Source organism: Pectinophora gossypiella, chromosome 3, assembly GCF_024362695.1.
Source record: "Pectinophora gossypiella chromosome 3, ilPecGoss1.1, whole genome shotgun sequence".
Lineage (NCBI taxonomy): Eukaryota > Metazoa > Arthropoda > Insecta > Lepidoptera > Gelechiidae > Pectinophora > Pectinophora gossypiella.
This window is the reverse complement of record NC_065406.1, coordinates 4942024-4959767: the sequence shown is the minus strand read 5'-3', so window position 1 is coordinate 4959767 and position 17744 is coordinate 4942024. Positions and strand designations below refer to the sequence as shown.

At 38.9% G+C, this 17744-nt stretch overlaps 1 protein-coding gene across 2 annotated transcripts in view; it reads left to right on the top strand.

Moving 5' to 3' along the window:
* The first annotated feature begins 422 nt into the window (after nt 1–422).
* The window catches only part of LOC126379693 (probable E3 ubiquitin-protein ligase HERC2), a 53808-nt gene continuing 36486 nt past the window's right edge, over nt 423–17744 (top strand). For both annotated transcript variants that reach the window (XM_050028524.1, XM_050028516.1), the window contains exons 1-29: nt 423–829; nt 914–1088; nt 1411–1555; nt 2411–2566; nt 2819–3076; nt 3381–3536; nt 3845–3973; nt 4330–4450; nt 5104–5272; nt 5609–5819; nt 6249–6397; nt 6681–6840; nt 7116–7213; nt 7550–7705; nt 7916–8021; nt 8252–8357; nt 8582–8804; nt 9492–9636; nt 10018–10097; nt 10487–10560; nt 11033–11175; nt 11765–11961; nt 12257–12473; nt 12778–13015; nt 13237–13407; nt 13699–13890; nt 14192–14354; nt 14592–14710; nt 14989–15161. In XM_050028524.1, coding sequence (XP_049884481.1) covers nt 593–829; nt 914–1088; nt 1411–1555; nt 2411–2566; nt 2819–3076; nt 3381–3536; nt 3845–3973; nt 4330–4450; nt 5104–5272; nt 5609–5819; nt 6249–6397; nt 6681–6840; nt 7116–7213; nt 7550–7705; nt 7916–8021; nt 8252–8357; nt 8582–8804; nt 9492–9636; nt 10018–10097; nt 10487–10560; nt 11033–11175; nt 11765–11961; nt 12257–12473; nt 12778–13015; nt 13237–13407; nt 13699–13890; nt 14192–14354; nt 14592–14710; nt 14989–15161 — 4667 coding nt within the window. In that variant the 5' untranslated portion in view covers nt 423–592. The remainder of the gene's footprint in view (nt 830–913; nt 1089–1410; nt 1556–2410; nt 2567–2818; nt 3077–3380; nt 3537–3844; nt 3974–4329; nt 4451–5103; nt 5273–5608; nt 5820–6248; nt 6398–6680; nt 6841–7115; nt 7214–7549; nt 7706–7915; nt 8022–8251; nt 8358–8581; nt 8805–9491; nt 9637–10017; nt 10098–10486; nt 10561–11032; nt 11176–11764; nt 11962–12256; nt 12474–12777; nt 13016–13236; nt 13408–13698; nt 13891–14191; nt 14355–14591; nt 14711–14988; nt 15162–17744) is intronic.

Below are 17744 nucleotides of genomic sequence, written 5' to 3'. Positions count from 1 at the left end.
TTGTCGAATACTTGCCATTTTAAACAATGTTAACCCTATTTAAATGTTCACTGTGCCAAAAGAAGATAAGTGAAGATCAATATAATGTAGAAGTTATTTCAAGGAATAAAAACGTACACAGTAATAAAATGTAAAAAAGACTGTTAACACTGAAATTACAAGTGGTAACATTAATCTTTTACAGTCCTTATCACGCAAAGATTTTTTAATAAATATTATGTTATTCAAAGAAAAACCCTAAAATATATTTTTATCCTCAATGTAAGTAATACATTTTATATTGATAACGTTATCAAAAAGTTTAAAAACATTTCAGAATTAATTTAACTCAAATTAAATTAATTTATTTATAATGATGGTTTTTAAAGCACGGAATGAAATTATTTGACAGCTGTTTTCGGAGTTCGATTGATTGACCGAAATATTCGGGAACTTCTTATTGTTTATTATTTTTCTGTGTAAAATCCAATAATGAAAATTTAGAATTGCCGTGTTTTTTGTTTAGGATAAGGTTTTCATGTACCGTTGAGTTTTGTGTCACTGTTCACAAAAATGGAGTGATCAAAGTGTGTCGAAAGGACCGGTTGCGAAAATGTCTGTCCCTGACGATCAGGACGATTTCATATTTCGTCCACAGCAGCATTTAGACGCCAAATGGCTGAACCCTGACTTGCAAGAGGCGTTGCACAATCCAGAGGCTTTGTGCACTTTGTTCAACAGTCTTCTGCAGGACAGAGAGATATACTTCGAGGCCGGAAACGGTCTCGTAAATGGTGCTGGTGTTACTGCAAAACTTGGGGACAGCGGCAAATACTACTGCGGTCTGAGGGTAAGCGGCGCTTAAAAAATATTTAAACTATCCATAAATTATTTTTTTGAAATAAAACAAATTAACGTGACTTTTTTCTTCAAGATCTTGACTTGCACTTGTTGTGATGGTCTGTGCGGTCCTCACTCAGGGTGCGCGTGCGCACCCTGTTCCGCATTGTCAGCTGAAGAGGAGCTCAGGGTATCCATCCAATCAAAACTGGTAGCACCATCACCTTCTGTCCAAGTTATAGATGACTTAAAATGGAAGCAAGACCCTGGTAAGCTTTATTTTTAAATTATTCTTTATTTAAGCATGTAACAACACAATTTTATAGGCCATGTCTTAAATAGTTAAATATTTTGTTTAATAATATTTAATTGCCTAATAATTGCTAATATTATTATGGCTAATTTAATTTAATGTCTATAATTGTGATGTGGCGATTATCGTCTATTATTTTGAAAATAAATTATATATATATTGTATACATGACAGACCTTATAGCCTAAATAATTACATACATCACAGAAAAATGGTCCAGTTTATTTTAGGTAGGTGTGTTCCTACTTATTTCTTTATGAATATATTAATAATTTTAGGTCCAGAGTGTCTTCAAAGCCTGTTGGAGGCTCTGGTATGGGAGCAGAGAGTGCGAGCCATCAATACTGCAGTCAGTTGCCCTTACATCTCACAGATCAGAAGGCTTATAGTCCTTTGCAATAGACATCTAGTTGCTGTTATTAGGTAAGAAGATTTTCAATGTTTTTAATATTTTTCTGTTTAGCTAATATTTTTCTTATTAGAATATGCCTAAACACTGAACTGAAAATTTTAGTGAAAAAAATTATAGTCTACTGTTTGATTAGTCATCCTCAACTAGACAGTTTTAAAACTAGTGCTATCCTTCTCTAACGATAATGCAAGAAAGGGACTGGGATAGTTATAAAATTAAAATTAAGTTTGTGTCTGCCAGAATTATAATGTTTATACATATATTTTGATGTCAAACTGCAGACATAATAATAAAGTTTACTGAACTCCCTCCCGAGTGTAGTATTTTGTATTTGGAGTGTATGGAGTGACACCATACCAAATACTGAGGGGGATGATTGAGCTCATGATATTGAGTTAATATCAAGTGGAATTTCTCTCTAGTATTCAGTATGGTCTCACACACAACACCCTGTATGTTTACATTTTATGCCTATGCAAGCTGTAGTTAAGAAAGTGTAGTTTAGTATGCACATTTTGTTTGTATAATATTGCCAGTCTGTATTTATAAACATCTTTAAGACAACTGTGTTGGTCAATTATATGTTTTAAGAATGATAATTTCTATGAAATCTCCGCATTCTTATTTCATGATGAAAATTCATCAAAATTACATGAATTATTGAGGACCATTTCCTATGATTTATTACATTTTAATCATAATAAGACAAGCCATCATCCCCTTAGCATTATGCCGTTTTTCACAGGGTCTGCTTACCTAACCTGAAGATTTGACAGGTCCGGTTTTTACAGAAGGGACTAATAGTTCACACACGTCGTACGGCTGATGATGATGATGATAGTTAACACATAAGTTATTACTTGCAGGGATCAAAACAACCATAGGGAAGTGAAGCGCATCAAGGTAGAAAAGAAACCAGCTCACGGCGTTAGTAATAGAGCACTTAGCACATTGAACAAGCCAATAGAACTTAGTACAGAGAGCCAAGAGGATTCTGAGGAGCCAACTGATGATTCTGAAAGGTATGAAAGTGAATGAACTTTTTTGTAGTAAGGAAGCCTTTCCATTACAGTTTTGATTAATCATTCAGATGATTTGTATTTCTGTCAACTTAAACTGTGAGCAGTCTCCGTTAAGTGGGTAAAATAAAAAGCAACATATTTAAGCCTAAATTGGCAAATCTTGATTAATGTAAAAATAGTCTGTATATTATTGTAAAGCCGTGTCTGAGTAATCGTGTTTGAGCATATAAAATAACTAGTTTTTTTTTTCAGCGCTCTAGGCCTAGCCCGAGTCGGCGCTCGCGCAGCGTTGCGTCTGGCACTATCGCTAGTACGTCGTGCATGGCGTTGTGGAGAAGATGCGGACGTATGTTCAGCGCTGCTCCGCGACGCATTGGATGCCGTACGAGCCTTGCCTGACGCAGCGTTGTTTGCAGGCGCGGGCGCAGCACAACAAGCGCCTCGCTCGCAAAAGATATGGGCGGAGGTTGTCGATAGCGCCGCTAAATTCTTACATCAAGTTGTGGCCGGGTGAGTTGTTGATATTATGTCAAAAGGGAACTGGGAAAGGTGGAGTAAGATAGACAAGAGGCCTGAGTGTGCCCAGGAGCGAATATCGGGTCAATGGGTTGTCTGAGAGGATTATATTTGAAAGAGTTAATCGACCCTAGTGGGCCGATAGCGATAAGCGCTGAATGAGAGAAAACATCGAACACGCCGACGGGGTCGGTATCGAGGTATTGGATTGTTTGATGTCGCAAGCTGATGTGCAGCCTATATTGGCGATATGAAACCGATCTTTAACAAAACTTATGTATTTTTTTTATATTACCAGGGAAGTAGGTTGTAATGTTCCACTTGGGGACTGGAGAACATCGTTATGCGTATGGGTGGAGTTGTGTGCGAGACGGGCCGAATTACCGGCGTTATTGAAGGCAGCTGATGTACTAGTCACCCTCCCGCCACGGCAGAAACGGCAGCCTGATAATAGGTAATCATTTAGTCTTATTCCCATTTCAGTGAAACCTGGTTGATAATAATAAGTAACGATATTGGCGAAAACTTATGATTTTAATTTTGACAAAATGGTGTATATTTCCTACTTCTAAACACAAGACTCCCTTGTCCTTTAGTTGACGGGAAGGAGTTCATGACGTTACTGAATCAAAGACTTCTTTTTGGTTCTAATCTTCTGGATCTGCTTCCTCTCCTGTTTTACAGAAACCTAGAAAATCACCGAGAATGGTTTTCTTCCTCCTTCCCACGGAATAAATCTAAAGTACATTAAACATCTTCCAGGATAACATTAGAAGAATGCACCGCACCGCTAGGACCTTTCCTGAGACGTATGGCAAAGGTAGCAGCGCCCAACCCGATTGTCAACACTGAACCATCCACCGAGATCAATCCTTCAAAGATATTTTTAAAGTAAGTATTGTGCGTTACTTTATATCACTTGGCTCTATTTATCGTGTTGAGAAATTAGATGGCGTTACTGTGAAGTGAGGTCTGATATGACATCATAAATGTAATATTCGTATTTCTAGCTATAAAAACACGACATAATATTCTAGTTCAAGAACTATTCATAATATTCCAGTAGCCAATTAAGTGGTTTTCTTTACGTGACTTATGGATTTGTCTTGGATGGCATGGCATTCACTCTTTGCCGTACGGCGATTAGGAAGTCACATATATATGTTTCATGGGCATGGAACTTATCTATCCTTTTCCTTTTAATATTTATTCCTAAAGACAATTCTATTTTGTTTTTTATTTTACAGAGAACTAAACATCCCGAGCGGTGACGGTTTAATGGAAGTACGAAAGGCTGGTATTGCTTTACTGTGTCACTTGGACAGGTTGGGTGCACCATTGCTACCACCATTGAAGGGGTTCGTCACTGTAAGTATCATTGCGGATATCATACGCTTCGTGGAGACTTGGTTTCTCAATAAGCATTGGCATGTACCATGGTTGATATTGGCATAATTGGTTGCCTGTGTATACATGAAAGACCTGTCAATTTTGGTATTGGCAGGAATTCATTTATTTATTATTTATTTATTTATTTATTAACACAAATTACATAGACATTACAGTTAGTTACATTCAGTTTTATCATACAGGTGTACTTAGATTTAAGAGCATCATAGACATTTAGAGCATAATGTATAGTGATTGTTATTATCAATTTGGTGGGTATAGTTTTTGTAAGGGCTTTGGTTCCATTATATTATTATTGAAATACACCCAATGCAGGTGATTGATATGGTTTGGGTTTTAGGTAATGAGAAGATGTTCTAAGTTCTGTATTCGCAATATAAATGTGTACCTGTATTGTTCAGCCTTAAAAAATGTGATACGTGTAATTTGCATGCCCCTCATTAGTATGTAAAGTTGTATGTGCAGATTTCATGCTGATTAAAGGTTCAATCATATTCATATGGGTATAAATGTGAATTTGGTTATATTTTTTTTATAATTAGAACTAGTTATAAAGCGCAAATATAAATACAAAGCACTTGCATGCCCATAATCTTGGACATCTATTACAGTGTACGGAATCCGCGCAAGAAGTAGTGTCTGTAGGCTCGGGGCCTCTGCACTTGGGTGCTCTAAGGATCCAGCAAATATCGTGCGCCGAGAAACTGGCCTTACTTCTGACACATGACGGCGCTGTGTACACACTGCCTTATGATACTATGACCCCGCAGTTGGTGCCAGGTAAGGTTTTTTATGTTCAGTGTTCTTAAATATGATGTGATGAGTATTTATAATGAATTCTGCCTTGCGTAATTGACCTGGTAACATGTAAAATAAAAGTTACAAATAGGTTAAAATAATCAAAGTAGTCAATCAAATTGCGGTTACTTTTTTATATATTCAAATCTCGAGGAAACAATTTCTAGTAGAATATCAAAAAAATATAAAACTGATCTTGCAAAGACAAAGCATAGACAAATTGACACATGACATTCTTGCCTAGAAATTCAATAGTGATACTGAGAATAGAGGTGATATGTAACATCATAATCCAAACCTAATTTCCATATATTCAAGGTCTAGAAAGCAAGACAATAACGCAAGTGGCGTGCCACTCCATCGGTCGTCACTTCCTGTGCTGCTCCGCGTGTGGCGGCGTGTGGTCATGGGGTGCGGGGGAAGATGGTCGCTTAGGACACGGAGACACGGCGCCCAGGGACGCACCAGCCGCTATACACCACCTCGCGCATCATGAGGTCATCAGAGTGGCTGCTGGACCCGCTTGCAGGTAAAATAGGAATAAAGTTTGAAAGATTTTGCCTATGTGAGGCGCGGGGAAGATGGATCTCTACGACATGGATACACGACCCTGCCGCTAAACACCACCTCGCGTATCATAGTCTTCAAGGTCTTCGAAATAGCTGCTGGATCCGCTTGCTTAAGTTTCACAAGTAGTCAGAAGTTCTGTAAATTCCTATGACTAAAATCTCTTCTTCATATCATTTAACCATGATGCGCATACTCAGCAAATCATCAGTATTTTTTTTATCAATGGTTCATCTTATCCGAAGGTAGTCCACACACAAATCTTTAATGCTGCGAATGTTTTTCGTTCTGAATAATGCACGATTTGGAACAATTGCTTTCCGCTAAAACCTGATTAGACTGAATCAGGAATTGAATAAATTCCCTTTTTTACGGTAATTTATCTCCACAGTGCAGTGATGACGTCTCGTGGAGCGTTATACACATGGGGTAGAGGCGCACATGGACGTCTCGGACATGGCACCATTGAAAACTGTCTTACTCCGCAACCTGTATCATTCCACGCGCATAACATCGAACGAGTCATCGATATTGCATTAGGTAAGAGTAGTTGTCCTTTGCACGTCTTTAGTATTGATAAAATTTTCAACTGCATTGTGCCGAAATAACTTATAAGCCACTTCTCTGACACGGATTCTGAACCCTTGCGCCTTGACTAAAAAAAAAAAAACAATTTAATTAAAACGTTCTAAATTTAAAGAAATGAACCCGTGTCGTATTGAGATCATTCTTCTTTTTATAAATATTTCAGTGTGATGAAAATTAGATTCTACCATTCTTTATTTAATGTTCTAAATGGACACTATACATGTACCCTATACAGGGTGGGGTGAAAGTCAAACGCTGTGCTGCACATGGGAGGGCGCGGTGCAAGTGTTCGGCGACAGCGAGGGTGGAGCGCCCCGGGCTCTTACCTCGCTCTCGGTGCTCCGGATCACGCGCGTCTACACTGGGGAACATTGGCATGCTGCGCTTACTGATGGGTAAGTATACTGAATTGGAATTTTTCTTTCGTGTTCTAGTGCAAAAGATTCCTTTCATACTTCATTGTAACGTCTCCTCTCATCTTGCTCCTTACATGTTTTTGACACATGTCTTTCAGTTCGTGTTGCCTTTATTCTGTTACGGTATCTGTGTTTGCATCTAATAGTTTCATGTCGTCATAACATATTTTCGAAAAATAAAGTTCTTCTTCAGATGTAGATCATTTTCAGAATTTCATTTCAAAATCATATCATTGTGTTGCAATATTTTTTAGGGGTCAAGTTTACACTTGGGGAAAAGGCGATGGTTACCGTCTCGGTCATGGAACACTAGAGTCTATTAGGATACCTAAAATGCTGGAAGGTCTACAAGGTGAGTTTTTGTTTTTTATGTTTTATGAAAATATATAAAATTGTTTTACAGAACTGTACAAACGAGATATTTTACATATAGTCCGTGCGAATAAAGCCGGCCACACTTTGGATGCGATTTCGTACGAATTCGATCCTTTCGTGTACGTTCAAACACTTTTCTATGACGACCAATTCATACCCGCTTTCGCTTCATGCGTACGAGTCGCATTCGTACGAAAACACATCCTAAGTGCGACTGACCTTAACTAAATACCTCGCACCAAGAGTTGCAGCCTGACGACTTCTATACTTTATTCGCAAGGGTAATCATTGTCATGTTTTCTTATATCCACAGGTATAAGAATAGTAGAGTTATCAGTGGGCGCGTCCCACGGTATTGCGCTTTCCGCTGAGGGAGCGTTGTTTGCGTGGGGGACGCACGAACGAGCGCAGATATCTCGACCTGTGCCGCAGTTGCTACAAGTACTCAATCCCTCTTTTAAAGCTAATGGTAAATGTATAGAACTTTTATATTTAGAAACTTCCATAGGTACAAGTTAGTTAATAGAAGATAGAGTGAGAATGAGAGAGGTTTTATCTTCGAGTTATTAACTTCAAATGAACTTGCAATGAGCCCAAGCCTAAATAGAAATAAAATATGTTGTATCATATTTCTTAAAAAAACCTTTACGTAATGTTTATTTGATTTGAATGTTTCCAGGAGTAACCAGTGGACCAACACAAATCATAGTTTGGAGTGAAGAAAGCCCTAGAGATCTGCCGTCTTCCATGCCTTTCGTCATAGATTTATCTGATAGTACTTTCAAGTGAGTCCATATTTTTGTAACTTTTAGAATTTTAAGTCAGGGTTGGTCTTAAAAAGTTCTTTTAAGTAAAGTCAGCGCTATACTGGTGGCAAGTACAAGCTACCAGCTCATCATCCAGGGGAAGATCTCTGGAAATAGATGTATCGGCCGGAGGCGACACTCCTTGTTAAAATCGGGGTTGTACTTAAAGAGTTGGTAAATGTTGTAACTAAATAGCTTTCTATTTTCAGGTTTCTAGAAAGACTGTTAAGGATAGCCGTAGAACAAAGCAGCTCAGCTACTATAAAAGAGAACGAATGCCTTGCGATATCTTGCCTAAATCTTTTGAGGCTACAGGTGAGTTGGTGGCATTTTTTATTTAATTGGAAGTTGCTCATGAAACTGTGTGTTTTTTTTATTTGTAATTAATCACTTTCCTTCTCAACGTATCTGGAAAGCTATTTATATCAAGAATATAAAACTTTTCTATATACCAGTTCTTTAGCGTAACTTTAAAGAATTTTGCATATTTCACTTTTGATAGGTAACTCACAGTTCTTAAAACCAAACACATTTTGAAGGTACACGCATGGCAATGCGCGAAAGGCACAGATCTTGAAGATTCAACCACGGAAAGTGGGTCATGGTGCGCTGGCGTTCATTCCGCGCTAGTAGCGCTGGTAGAAGGCCGCGCGGGCCCGGGAGCCGCCGCCGCCGCACGCCGCGCCCTCGCCGCCGCCTGGCCTATACTTCTACCCACGCCACAAGTGCGCGCGCAGCATCTCATTGCGCTACTGCCTCAAGGTAAGGTAACCTGTGCGAATGCAATGGATATCTTCCGCTGTACGGCTTGCATACTAGGGAGATATCTAGGTGATTCGCAACGTCATCGTCAATATGACTTGCATATACTGTAAAGAATGAATCAATTGTCAAATATGTCAAATAACGTTTTTTTTACCTCAAAACAGCTCTACCTGAAACTATGAGTAAGCTTACAAAATATCCTGAGCTTTAGGTTACATTCCCACAAGATGTAGTGGTAAAAGTAATGTTCCTTCTGTGGTCTAATGTTCCATACGTTTCAGATTTAGTTACATATTGTCACTACAATGTATCGTATATAATATCGTATCCGTATCGCTAACCGTATAAGCTTACATACGGAAATAAATGACATCTAGTGAGCTTACATGACATATGGATATAAGTGTCATCTCACTAGATTACACTTATGTAAGTTTAATCGGTTAGCCATAACGATACGGATACGGATACGATATTATATACGATATATTGTAGTGACAATATTGTCGCTGTGTCGTATCTATCCGCATCATTATCAACAGTGACAGTTAGTACAAATACTTGCTACTGGCGCTCCACTTGCGTGCGTTTTAGCAGCAACTTTTCTAGTATGGCGAGGGACCCTCTTGTGTATGTAAGTTAATCCATGTAGTTAGTTTATATCCCGTGTTATTTATTATACAGGATCCGTCCCAGCCAGCGCAGGCGCTAGATTCATGACGGAGCTACTCGTATGGTCTCTTCTGGGAGGCGGAGGTTTACGAGACGCCCTGCGCAATGCTCTACAAGCTCACTCCAGCGATGCCTACAGCCATTTGCAGCTTGATACGTAAGTTACTTGTTGCTGATGAACGTTTATTTGAATTTGTTTGACATCGTATCAACAGTGGCTGCAAGTTGTCTTTGATTACTTGTGGCTCTGCCCACCCCATTAGGGATTACGGGCGTGAGTTTATGTATGTATGTATGTATGTTTTTCTCGTGTGCAATTATCCTTAACACAATTGCCTCAATAAGTGTACAAAATATTTTTTTTTATGTCTACAGTCATAAATTTGAATATTCCCAGTTTATGTTCAATCGTTTCAAGTGGTTTTGGATCAATCTTGGTTGCCGCAATGCCTGAAATTTTCATCTGCGCAGATATTATAAGAATTCTTCTTTGTACTACTTCTCACAAGTACCTTACCCTACTTTTTGTCGTTCACAGAGATTACGACCAAGTAGACATAGTGACTGGTCAACGCGGACCACAGACGGCCAGAGGAGAAGATGTTGATAGTTCTCAAGGTATATTTTTGAATTCCTTCTTAGGCCCTTTTGTGACTTGTTATTAATTTATCTTAAGCGCAATTTTCGCTAACACATTTGAATCGACCATTATAGACGGTGATACGGCTCACCACCTATCACGTTGGTCTAACAGAAAGCTCGGTGAGGTGTGGGTACTTAGTTCATCTTGCGATCAATGTACCTCTAACTACCGCAATTGGAATATAGTCGTGAGGTTACCTCATGGTATATTAGTATAACACCCGTATTCGAAAATATTAACTCAAACGTCGATACGCTCTGTTCCCGAAACGGTAACGCGTGTTGATATCTACGCACCTATCTCTCAGTATGTTTTTCAAAATGTAAAAGTTCATTCAATTAAAATTAAAACTTTTATTTTTCAGCCTGTGCTGAAGAATATCAACTAACCAACGCGACATCTTCAGAGAAGGGAGCTTCCGTGCCTCTGATGCATTTGGTAAGCAGTGTTAGTTAGTTTGCAAAACGATGTTATAATATGTTATGAAGTAGGACAATTTTGTGTTGGTGCTTACGACGTTTTAGCTACTAATTAATGTTATCCAGTAAATATCTGTGAGGAGAAAACATTATGTCATTAGGTAGCCGGTTAAGCTTTACTTTGGGTTATAAGCGGCTGATGCAGAAAGCTGGTAGTAGTGCAATAGGGAAGAGGTTTGTTTGTTCTATCACTTTACTTATGAATTACCCCGAATTATATTGACGGCTTTGATCAATAGGCGCACGACTTGTTAGCAGTAGATTATAATATTCCCTGCATCTATTGGTCAAAGCTATCCATATGATTCGCGCTGTGTGCGGCTTGGAACCCGTGCCGCATGTGCTCGGGTTTGTGCTACTTCAACATTATAAGTAGCAAAACTATCCATAAAAATTATTATAACGAATAACCCGAATATTTTCTTACACAGGTGAAACATCTGATTCGCAATACGAGTTGTCAGACACAGATGCATATAGCGGCTATAATAAGCGGCGATACCAGCAAAGCTGATGATCCTAAAGGCCACGACACTGTTAGTCCTAGCTGCGATTTGCTGATACGATTTCAAAGGTAAGTGTTTTTACGCTGTTGTGCTCTTCCAGTCTATATTTCGATAATGACAAATATATTATTTGTTGTCTCAGTTGGTACTCTGGTTGACTGAATTTTAAGAAAAAGATATGGAAGGAAGTCAGTTGCTTATTATCCCGGTATGTCGTAAAATACTCTCTGTAACAAGATTATTTAAGGGTGATAGAATAGTGATAATCTATGTATGTATAGGGAAGTAGGGAAGGATATGTGTGTGAATGGTGTGAGTACTGAGATTAGAGCAGTGGGATAAGGGCAGGAGGATTATGAGAATGGTGATAATCTGTCACCAAATGGTTCATCTTATGACGTCAATAGGAGTAAGTTTCGACTAAAGCGGAAAAGAGAGGAGACGAGCTTGGCGAATCGACCAATCCTAGCGTGCGAGAGGAAGAGTGAGGAATCCAGTCACCCTCGCGGTAATTGGTCGTTGTTTCTCCTGTCTGCTTAGGGAGAAACCCACCTTAACAAGCTATCTTTTGGTGACTTGATTCTGTTCGCCTTGAATTACGGGTATGAGCTATGTCCGTACGAGTATGTCCGTTATTTACATAGATATCTCCCCCAGGCTGCTATTCTGCGAGGCTATGTGGTCGCGAGGCGGGCGAAGCACTCGAGGCGGGGTGCGGGCTCTGATGACTCAATACACGACATTGTTATCCGATCATGTTCAGTCCACGCTGAGTTCCTTCTGCCGCGCCGTGCATAGAGCCAACAACGAACAACTTGTTGCCTTGTGTGATGTTATTGCTGCTGATATCGTGGGTATGTATTGAAAAAAATAAGTGTGTGGTAAGTCATATGGACTGTCACAAAAAGCACTCATGTATATCCAGTTTTGATGAGATATCAATGCGATGTAGAAATCGTATTTTAATATTTGTTATATTATTTTCCAATCACCCAAAAAGACAACATGAAAAAGTCACATTTTCTCGGTTTAAACGAAAAAAAGAACGGAAACCTTATAGATTCACTTTGCTGAACCTCAATCTGTTTGACTTTTCATTAAAAACGTGTCGTTTGAGATTCCTTCTAATTGATAAAAAATCCTACGTAGGTCGCGTAATAAGCGAGCTGGGTGCGTGGATATGCGCATGCGCGGCCCGTTCCCCCGGCGCTCTTACCGACTCGGCCGCGTCTCTCGTAAAAATCGCTCGCGCCTGTGACGAAGCAGTGCGTACGTTACCATCCGCCGCTAAGCTAGACGCTGATATACTGGGATGGCCTGGACTCGTGTCGAAAAGGCACCATCGGAACAACAGTGTTATACGCAAGTAAGTCATATTTTTGTACTCTTTAGAGATGTTTGTTTAATGAGTAAAGTAACAAAAAGTTATAAATCTACCTAAAATAAATTATGTTCTGACATTTGTCATGCAATGTCGTCTGCTATTATATTCAACCTATTATTAGCGTTATATGAACCTATTATCCATGGCATTATTGACACATTACATCACATTCAACTTAAGATAAGCCAAAATAGTTTCAATTTGTTTCCTTACTATTTATGACTCTATTTTAGACAAATATTAGGAGCTTGTGAGATTTACTTCGACTATTTACCTTTTCCTACAGATGCGACCTCCAAAACCACACAAAAGAAGGCGGCTTCTGGATAATAGTAGAGGGGCACGTGTTCGATGTTGAGAACTTTGAGTGTGAAAACGCCAGTACGGTAGAACTTGTACGCTTGTTGCGAGGATGTGACGCCACCTTACCCTTGAGTTGCGAACCACACGCTGCTTACATCTCCAGGATCACTGAAAAATGTGTCGGCATTTATGCTGACCAGATATACAGCCATAAGTGTCATGTAAGTTTATTATCCACCATTTTTCAATAAAGATTTCCTTAACGTCTTAACAGCAGCTTGAATTCTTAAGTCCAGATAGAATTCTGCAGTTAAAAATAGTCACGAAATAATCGTGTCAAATATACGCCGAGCTGATACTCCAGGCGCCCAAAGGATTCGCTATTTTTGTGGTATAAAATTGTGTTAAGACTTTGTTGACATTGAGGATTTCTCTGCAACAGGAAAGCACCTCAAGCCTCCGCACATACCACGTGCTATCATCGTGCGCATTCAACATTGCATTAGGAGTGACACAGTGCGGCGCGCGGCTGGCTCGCTCGCTACCTGTACAGCAGGCGGAGCACGAGGCATCGCCCTATGTCAGCGCTGTGTTCCTTAGAGGAGGGCTGCAGGTTGGTAATAGCTGTATCCGTTGATATAGAACAGGAATGTTATGTTCTGAAGAATTTATTACGAAGCCCATCTGCCGTGCATACGCTAGCGTCATCTTTCTTTGAGGAAGTCACGAGGACTATACGTTGGTCTAATGATGGTGCAGAATTGTTAGGTAACCTCCATGATCTTATGCCACCTGACCGTAAATTGGTTAGGGAACAACGATACAAGCTGTGCTAAGCGTGAATTTTACACAATCACTTACGTACATTACAAGTCTTACTATGTCGCCCTTATTATCCGTGCAGGTATCTCAACCAGCGAATCCATTCGAAGAAGAGAAAGCCGAGGCCCGCAGCGGTTCGTCTACTGGTGGCAACAGTCCTGCGAGTGACGCACCTATGCCGTCGAGAGTCCCCCGGCCGCCGCCCCGAGCTAACGCTGCCAGTTCACCGAGAGCCGAAGCGCTGCTGTTTGCGTTAGCTGAGCCAAAGCTGCATGTAAGTTTGGGTGGTATTTTTCACAGTCGTATTGTTCTGTACACGTATTCTTTTGAAGTTTGACACCAAGATTTTAGGAATTCCTGACTGACCCGCTAAAAGATACCGAAAATCCTTTTGGTTCGTAAAACACATAACCTATAAGGAGTTTTGCTTTACCGTAGCCCGGTGAAAAGAAAATGCAGGACTTGTCCAAATTTACGTCTGTACTTTATGTAAAGAGCATACAATTATTATCTCATTACTGTAATAAATTGTACTCTAAATAATTGTAGTAAATACCTTTTGAAATTACCTACAGGATCCTCTAGCACTACACCTGTGGTGGGCCTGTGAGCGTAGAGAAGGCTGCGCCCCGCACTTCCCGCCAGAACATCCTCTAGAAGAACTTAGAAGAGCATTGTTAGCTTCGTTACTGTTTCATGCTGGCTTGAAGGAGCATGCTTTAGCTACGGCTACTGCGGGTAAGGCCGATATAAGTTGTATAACACCTTGTCTTACAAATAATGTTGTTAAATTCAATGAAATAAGTTGTGTTTTCAATACAGCAAAAAAAAGCAGGCGGAGAAATTTCTACTATTTCTTAGAAAAGTATGGTGATGAAATAATCTAATCATCAAAAATTAAAACGTCTGTATTTAAACTTTCTTTCTGAACTGCAATGTTTGAACATTTATAGCTTATACTTGTGTAATTTATAGAAATGGAGAAAGGTGAAGTGAAACTATCACCGGCCATGGCGGAAATAGTTAAAGCTGTTCAGCAAAGCAAGTGGACGCTGATGAGAACCAGACAACAACTATCTAGAGGTTATAAAGAGGTACGTTTCCAATATACACAAAACAAACACTATCTTTCGCATATTACGCTAGCGTTCTGTCAACTTATAGAGACATAAATTATTTTTTTATGCATAAACCTAGTTTGTCTCCACCAGCCTGCAGTAAAGCAGCGATGTGGAGTACGTTCCGTATCCTTTTGGGTCGATCGAGTGAAGGCCTGCGCCGAGAAATCAGATTATAGCCTGTTCTTGACCTAAGTTTATGTTTACTTACATTTTACCCTGCTTTTGTCAAACTACAACATTACTATTTACAGGTTTGCGCTGCACCTCTAGAACGTGCAAGATTCCTTCTGCACGAAGTCCGAGCGGCGATATCCCCAGCTGTAACCGCGTTACAATCCCGACCGCCCTCACGACGATCTCCTACCGCGAAGAGAATCTTCCAGAAAGTTATGAGAGTGGCCAAGTCACCTAGCTTTAATAAATGGTAAGGACAATCTGTATTGTATAAATCATTTATTTCAAAGGCTTGTGTGCTTGAAGTTAAGGTGATTCGTTTTCCATACAAAAGTTGATGCAGTGCTACAGGAAAACGGATAGAGGAATATTGTTATAAAACCGATAAATAGTAATATTTTGGAGTATTATTTTCGCAAACTAACAAAAATTTAGGGTCCGAATACGAGAAGTACCATATTTCAGACCCTCAATTTTGATCAATTCTACATTTGTAGTGGTGCAGATTACAGTGTATTTGCTGAGCGTGTAGAGGTGTCAATGTTAGTTTGTGTGCGTGATAGTTTTTTTTTTCTAAAGGCTTTGACTACTTGACAAGTGTAATAGAATGTCAGTGACAATTTATAAAGAGATTTTGTATGAAGAGAATAAATATAAATAAAAAACTAAAAATACTACAATCTGAGAAAAGGAATATTGGAAAAATATTTTTGTAATAACGTATCTTATTTAAACATTTTTTAAATAATGGGTAAATACCGTGTTTTAAAAGAGGACATATATTATAATAAAAAATCAATACATAAAATGAAATGGCTGTATGGGCATAGTTCCCTTTGCCTTACCCTTCGGGGAAAACCAAATCAAAAAAGAAGTTGTTGCATTTGCCGGCCTAAATAGTAGTCATTTATAATTAATTGTTTTTCCATCCAACATACAGATTTATTTATATTCTCTTTGCCGCGGACTTTTTGGTGGGACCGGGAACGGGAAGGTTGCTTTCTTCATTGAATAATCTAAATAATCAATACGAAGTGGTGTTTTGTGGTTAATGATCACATTAATAAAGTATTATTGATTGATTGATTGATTGATTAGTCGGAAAACATTCCCGATAGTATACATAAATCGGAATATTCAATAAACAAAGTGTACCTATCTATTTTCGCTTTGCGCCAACAAGCCGCTTACTTCGTTTGGGGTTCGGAGTAGGAGTCTGCTCCGAGGGTGGGGGCTTAGGTTTCATCATTTCATTAATCATCATCAAGAAAAAAAAACACAAGACATGGCTGTATGTTCATAGTTCCCTTTGCCTTGCCCTTTGGGAAAAAAAATAAGATAAATTTTGAAATTCTTATGTATAATAAACAAACATCACAGACATCATGACAGATCTAAAACTAAATAAAATCTTTTTTCTTTTTTCTATTTGACTTATTTATGAATTTTAATCAAGAAAACGTGATAATAAGTTCGACAGCAACCAGTTCAGGTCCCCGAAACAGCCCATTTCAGGCCGCGTATATAATATGGAAATACTACTTCAATACGTCCCAGCCTCGTCTTTTTTTAACGTCCTCGTTATAAAAAGACGTCCTAACCTGAACTAACTAACCTAACAATAAACACCACGCGTAAATATATGTCCAGAAATGCGCTGTGAGTCGTCTGGACTGGGCGCGAAAACAACATAGAATTCGATTAGGTGCTAAGTGTCCCGCATGCTATCACCAGCTGTCACTGACATACGTATGAAGTCCCGCGGATTTTATTGGAACTAAATGACAAGTCATAATAATTATATGCGGATACTGCGACATCAGCGCCGTGCTTGCGGGACGTCCTGAAGCGCTATTACATCTTTCAAACGCGATGCGACAAAGTTTGAACCTACGCAATTTAGGAAAAATCTACCTTATTATTACTGTACTGTGATCGTTATTTGTAAAATCATACAATACATATACACAATTCTTTATACACAATATAATTATTATGACATATTGTGGACTTTTCGGTATACCTACAAAAAAGGAACAATTTAACCATACGTTGTTTTGTTATATCTCAATGGGCTCAGGCAGCGTTTTCGCCGAAAGCTCCAAGTCGGCTATATTTGTAACGATAATTATGTTTGACATTCATCATCATTTTTGAACCATTTTATACAAAAAAAATACTTGTATAAATTATAAACCCTAAAGCACGCCCATGAATCACTCTACTCATTGGTGAAAACCGTATGAAAATCCGTTCAGTAGTTTTTTAGTTAGCCGCATGTTCACTGATGCGATTAATGCCTGTTAGAATTTTACAAAATAAAAAATACGGAAATTACGGAAGGTACTTTAGTGCAAAGTAAATTATTGTATACTTAATTATAATATTATTGGTAAAAGTGATACTTTTTGAAAATTCCGTAACAAATAGACGGGTTCGCCAAATTCAATTGTAAAAAAAAATACAAAAAGTAAAAACAATTAAAACATGCAGTTGGGTTTGAACCGTGAACCTTAAGAATGGCGGCTACTGCTTTACCAAATGCGCCATTTAGAAGTTAAAAGTAGACTTCAAATTATGCATCTCTTTTAATAGCTAACCTAGTTCGCATGTGTGTGTGACAGCTTCGTGTTTGTACACAAATTGAAATGACACCAACTTTTGATGCAATGTTTCAATATGATCACCTTAAGGTGATGTGTTTCAGTCAGCTAGGTAACGCTGCGTCAGTAGATGGCGTTACTTCTGCAGTTTTCGTATTTTTTTCCATTTATTCGTTTAGTGTTGAGTTCTGACCCAGTGAAATGTTAGGTGGCGAAATCTTACATACATT